The following is a 6,000-nucleotide window of genomic DNA, read 5'->3' on the forward strand; positions in this document are numbered from 1 at the left end:
TATTCATCGCCAATCATAACACTGAAACATTGTCATCTGTATTGTTGCATTTTTTTATTTTGTACATGTATATGAAATTTCTTCAAAATAGATCTATAACTCATAACTGTACTTTGAAAAAAACCTCATTTAAATCTATATATCTATACATATAAGGATGTATGTAACTAAACACAACTGCATAGATATACACACTGCATGCATGAATATTTACCAAATTTCATGCATGTTTGTGCATATATATGTATGTGCATGAGTGTATACACCTACAGATGCATGTACACTTTGATTCTAACTAGCAGCATGAAAAACAGGGAGGTATAGTTCACCTTCATATATATAAAAATTTCAGTTTCACATATCAATCTACATGGTTCTCTCTCCTAGGAACTTAGAAATCAACAGCTAGTTTCTCAAGAGATAGAAATTAGACATCAAAAGGTAATAAAATAATGGTTCCACCAACCAGTTCTAAAGTTGGATAGGTGGTTAACTTCAAGTTTCAGCTATCCCAGATCATCTCTAAATCATTCATTCAATGAAAATTAGTGTACTCAATACAAGCTTTCCTACAAGAGAAACTGTAATCCTCTGCAACCACTGTGCTGCAATTATTTATCACTTACTCTACTGCATATCCCGGTAACAGATTTTTCACAGGACAAACCTTTTTATGCACTTTACAAAGGTCCCACACTTGGATCAGTGATGGTCTCCTTCCCTACCTGCAGCCTAGTCAATAGACTTTTCCAGGTCTGAACCAGTTCCTGAAAAACTGAAAAGGCAGCACCTTTAGAGGCTCATAACTATGACTGAAATAAGAACCCCTGGCTCTTTGTGATCAAAGATGGAAAAAATACTGTGACAGAGAGAAATTTTGGCAGAGAGAATAAAAAGGCACAAAAGAACTTATAGCATAAAATATAGCATCACACACAGGAAGTTTAAGCTGAGCAAGAGAGATCAGAAGGATTGCAAAATAAAAGAATAATTTCACTGTAAGAGAAAAAATTCTGAGCTTGAAAACAGATTTGCAGCCCTGACCAGGGTAAACAATTTCCCCACTGAAATGCCATGAATTTAGACTACATGTGGGTTTTACCCTCTCTACTCCTAGTGACTGCCCAGCTGGAAAATCCTGTGCTGCTGCATCTCTGTAGAAAAGCTCTAACACCATTACTGCAGCTCTCTGCCTTGTCAACAGTAACAGAGCACAGCTCTCACAAAGGACTTAAGAGCAGCTGTGATGCTGATGAAGAACCAGCTTCATACTGGAAGATTCAGGAATCTATGAACAGCAGCATCAGATAAACACCAGACAGATCTACTCCCAGGAGAGACTGAAAAATGAAAGCTGAAGGAAGGCAGAAGAATAGAACTAGTCTTTTCCTTCTTTCTGCTTTCACCTCACCTTCCCACCCCATATCAACAATCTTTACCACATCAAATGGTCCTCTCCCTTATTCTCCTCTCACTTTTTCTTCACACCAAGTGTCTACTCACACCTGAGGGAAAGAAAATTCAAAATGCATCTCTCATGAATGCCACAGAGAGAGCCAAAACAAAGAGGCACAAGACTGACTGACTGATCTGTGGAGGGGAAGGGGGGATAGTTTTGCCACAAAGTGATCTGAAAATAGGAAAAAGACTAAAGGACAAATGTTCACAGGAGAAAGTCAGTTCAGCAGACAGGATTTAATTTGTAATGATACCAGAACTAAAGTGAATAAGATCCAACATGCAATCTACAAAATGATGCAGAATTGAAGAACAATATTAAAACAGTGCAGAAGGATGACTTTTTGTATAGTGCGAACAAAAAGCACTGCAAAAAGCTCTACAAAAGCAGTTCCTACCACAGCAAATCCTAAAGTACTTCTAGTTTTGACCTTCCATTTTCAGCACCACAATTTTTTCACCACACATTTTTCTGCTCTTACTTCAAAACTCTGAAACTAGAAGAATTCCCTCATAGAAATGTGATCACTGTAAACTAGGTATTTTATTTAAGAAACATTTCTGTTTATGTAAGTCCTGGCCAGGACTGCTCTACAACTCTCAAGATCAGGCTTTGTCCACTCTTTTGCTTAGCAACAGTGCATCCTCCACACGGGATCTAAACAAGCTAGGCCAGCTTGTCTGGCAGTGTGTCCAGTTTTACTGTTATAAAATAACTGTGTGCTGCTCCAAATACATTTTTCTAGCTTTTTTTAACAGTATTGAAGCTATGACTGGTTTAGTCTACACTACAGCTAAATAAAACACCTTCACTTACTTTCAGAAATAGCACACTCCCTACGTGTAATCAGTAGGGCAGGACAACAGCAACAGTACTCCAGCTCCAACCAAGCTCCCTCCTAAGATGGGGAAGAACACACAAACCATTACACTCCTTTCATCAAAACTGTACTCTTTCTCTGCTTTCTCTGGCACGGTGGTCCTGCATTTCAAATGCAACTCTGAAATGACTTGAAATGACCTTTTTCGGTTCCTTAGCCAACAACAACGCAGCACAAGAGGAAGGCAGTGGGCTGATTCTCTCCTAGGGTGACCAGATGTTGCACTACTGACAGAAATGCCATCTTTTTCCAGAAAGCCAGGGTACTTCCCATCTGTGTGCCCCAAGCAAGCACTGCTGCTGGGGCAGCAAACACTGCCAAGGCATGTCTGGCACCCCATGCTTTTAGTAACCATCAGCCAAGGAGACCAGGTCCAGACACAGGAGCTTGTGGTAGGCAGGCCATGATCAGGGAATTTGTTTCAATTCAAGATAGAAGGAGAAGGAAGGGAGAAAAGAACGAATTATCAGATGCTGGCTTCTGCTTTTTTTCCAGTAAATCCCAGGGAGTTCACACCCAGTGGTTTGATTCACCCTATGATGGAGTCAGGTCCCAGAGGTCAGATCAAGTCATTTCAGTGCAGGACATTCGGCATCTCTGTTGCCCCTGGCAGCCACCACTGGCAGAAATGCCATGACTATAACCAAAGCCAAGCAGCTCACACTGAGGGTGCAGGGGAGGTTGTTCTCACAGTTGCTGCGGAGCAAATGTGCCAGGGCCACGCCATTTCGAGCCATGCTACAGCAAGTGCGGTGGCCAAGACAGGTCTCCCCAGGTCTTCATCCCTTCAGCTGAAGGCAGGACACTGCCAGGGCCAACAGGAGCCTCAGCCTCCAGAGAGACTGGGCCAGGGGCAGAGGAGGAGGAGGAGGAAAGCATCTTTGCAGGTGACAAGGCCACGTGCATGCCAGAGCCTTGGAGCCCCGGCTGCCCTACAAAGGCCTGGCCCAGCCTTCCCTTCAGAAGTACCCAGGACACATGACATGGCAATGGCAGCATCTCCCCAGGCACGTTCCCCAGGTCAGACCCTCCACAGAGATCGAAGTGTCACCGAGGGAAGGTCCGGCCACCCCAAGGCTCAGCCGGGGGTCGCCCCGCTGAGCAGGGGAGGCCGATGTACCAGCAGGCCGGCGGGGCAGAGGCGAGGGGTCCGGTTGGACAAAACACGCAGGCGCAGAGAGCCAGACTCTGTTGGAGCATTTTATTTCAAAGCTGTGGGTTGTTGGGTGGTGGGTTTTCCGTTTCCTCTCTCAATATTACTAAACAAGCCCAGAGACCAGCCGTTCTTGGTCCGTCAGGGGGGCAGCGCCACAGCCCCAGCCGTGCTGGGCTGCCCGCCGGCAGCAGCAGTGGCAGTGGGCTCCTCGGGGCGCTGCACCCAGCGGCCACATCGGCTGGCCTGTGTCCTGTCAGTGGGGTGGTGTGGACAGCACACCAGAGAGACAGAGAGAGGGAGTTACAGTCCAGTTGACTAGCTGGGAGAAACAGAGCACAGAAGGAGCTGGGCAAGGAAGGAGAGGTGTTTCTATGAAGGAGAGAAAAAGTAAAGTAGTTACACTCAAAAGTGGAGAGGAAGAGAGCCGGTAGCTCAAGGCTGGTTGGGAGGTTTGCTGGTCAGCAGGGCACCGGGGAAAGGGGGCAGGGAGGGGAAGGTTACCTTCAGCCTCGATGGAGGAGAGGAGGGCTGCTGCACACAGAGCAGCGACTGCGGAGCACAGTGCTGTCTTCATTTCTGCTCTTTCAGATCACAACAACATGAATGAATCTGCAGTGATGGAGAAGGGGGGAAGGGGGAGAAAGGAGAAGGAAATGATACGTGTGGATTAAAGGACTGCGTGGGTGTATTCATGAAACATAAAAACCACGAACCACGGATTCCACTTTGTTCCCTTATCCCCAGCCCCCACCCACGGGACCAGGTTGAAAACTCTAGACTTGAAAGCTGTCCAAGACGACAAAAGATCTGTATGACTAACTGGAGAGTCTCATCTTGCAATAATGTGCCTTTTGTTGCTGAAGTCTTTCCAACCACAGTAAGTACTTGAAGCTTTAACCTAGTTAGGGTTAATTTGATCAGGGAAGCACAGTGAAGACCTGTGCCTCCGCACAGACAGGAGCCAAAAGGGAGCTCCATGACTTCATCGCTGAATGTGATGATAGCTAATTCAGAGGTCATTCCTGCCTTGGATCAACTAAATGTCTCTTTCAGCTGGGGATTTTATTCGGCTCCTTTTTCATAACTGTTGAACCACTTAGTTAGCTTTGTTTTAGTGGTCTCAAGGCAGTTTGGAAACTGTAATAAAATTTTTTTTTGAGGGGTTCTGCCTACAAATGTACTATTCTTCATTTCTTGAAGGTCTGAAATAGGTTATACAGAAGTGTGTGTGACACACAACTGAAATCCGACACGTCTGTCTAGCCATGATGTTTCAACATCTGATAATTCATTTACATGTCCTTAGAGAAAACAGATTTAAAATATACTATTAAAAGCCGACAGACAAAAGAGTCTCACAATCACTGTAGGTTGTCTGGCAAAAAAGGTGGGATTAGGCCAAGTTAGCGGTTCTTAATTGCAAGCAGCTTCATAACTATATGCTCTGTGCCATGTAAAATTACTCCCAATTACTCCAGCCAAACTTCCAAATTATTTCCTTGTCTAAGTAAAGGCTAATATGAACAGTCCACATCACTTACAAATATAAGTGTTTCTAAAGTTTGGGATTTTCTATCTTGGGAAGTAGGAGAGGGGCAATTTGTCTGAATAAAGTCATAAATGCATCATATATCATAATTAGGCTGGAGGAAAGAGAATTCCAAAAGCAATTAGGCAACAGATTTTCTCGGGAAGATGCCAAGAGCAAAACAAAAGAAAAATACATAAATCATTCATCTACAGAAACAACTGAAAGGGAAAATAATATTCTTCTACCATCTAGAGAACTACCCAGCAAGGCACACTTATTGGGTGGACGCTGTGGAAATCCAGGAATTTCCTAGTTACTGACACTGAGCTTAACAGGCTTCTTTTGAGCAGCTGTATATACTTGCCTTAGCCAAATGCCTTCACTGCACATGAAAATATCAAGAGCTCGAAGAAAACCTAAGCAATGGTTTCAGTCCAATGGCAGTTCCAGAGGGTAAACAGAAGAGTAATATTACCATAATGATTCCCTAACACAAGAAAGGCGAGCGTTAGTATTAAATTGCCCTGAAAGCTCAAAAATCATATCACAGCTCTGCATGGGAAACGGCTGTCCCTGGGAAGATATACAGCATTGTGCAGTGAGTTTAATGATCGCCTAAACTTCACGCAAAAGGACGTTTTGTCCTGGAAGTCTTGTGCAGGCTTTGAGTGCCATCTCTTGATCCTTCTGAAGAGCAACAGAAATTAATCATCTCACAAAGGCATCTAGGAGTTCACTACTGCTGCAGGTCTACCGTTTTTGTTTCATGAAATACATCATCTCAGCCAAAGCATTCATTTGTCCACCTAGGAACACTCTGTTTCCTTCTTGCAAATTTAGGAATGTGAAACAAAGCCTGGAGGTGGCAGAGGAAAGGTCCTCTCACTGGCTCAGTTGTGACACAACAGACTTTGTGTCAGAACTAAAGGTTTTCTCATTGACCTTTAGAGACCGCTTAAAAAAAAAAAAAAAAA

The 6,000-nt window shown here is 44.0% G+C and overlaps 1 protein-coding gene and 1 long non-coding RNA gene across 2 annotated transcripts; one reads left to right on the top strand and one right to left on the bottom strand.

The window, feature by feature from the left end:
- Positions 1-2,792: 2,792 nt before the first annotated feature.
- On the top strand, positions 2,793-4,666 carry LOC108502696. Its single transcript, XM_017825858.1, has 2 exons — positions 2,793-3,359; positions 4,240-4,666. The coding sequence occupies exons 1-2, from the start codon at positions 2,810-2,812 to the stop codon at positions 4,308-4,310; spliced, it is 621 nt and encodes a 206-aa protein (XP_017681347.1). The 5' UTR covers positions 2,793-2,809; the 3' UTR covers positions 4,311-4,666.
- Positions 3,525-4,293, bottom strand: LOC108502704. Its single transcript, XR_001876573.1, has 2 exons — positions 3,997-4,293; positions 3,525-3,864 (listed from the first exon to the last, which is right to left on the bottom strand). It is a non-coding gene; the product is annotated as an uncharacterized LOC108502704 (long non-coding RNA).
- Positions 4,667-6,000: the final 1,334 nt, after the last annotated feature.

The sequence above is a fragment of the Lepidothrix coronata genome, unplaced genomic scaffold, assembly GCF_001604755.1.
Source record: "Lepidothrix coronata isolate B3197 unplaced genomic scaffold, Lepidothrix_coronata-1.0 Scaffold4, whole genome shotgun sequence".
Lineage (NCBI taxonomy): Eukaryota > Metazoa > Chordata > Aves > Passeriformes > Pipridae > Lepidothrix > Lepidothrix coronata.

Coding starts and splice junctions, on each gene's coding strand:
- LOC108502696 (XM_017825858.1), top strand. CDS start 2,810: ATGCTGGCTTCTGCTTTTTTTCCAGTAAATCCCAGGGAGTTCACACCC. Junction 3,360..4,239: donor TCCCCAGGCACGTTCCCCAG/GTCAGACCCTCC, acceptor CCTTATCCCCAG/CCCCCACCCACGGGACCAGG.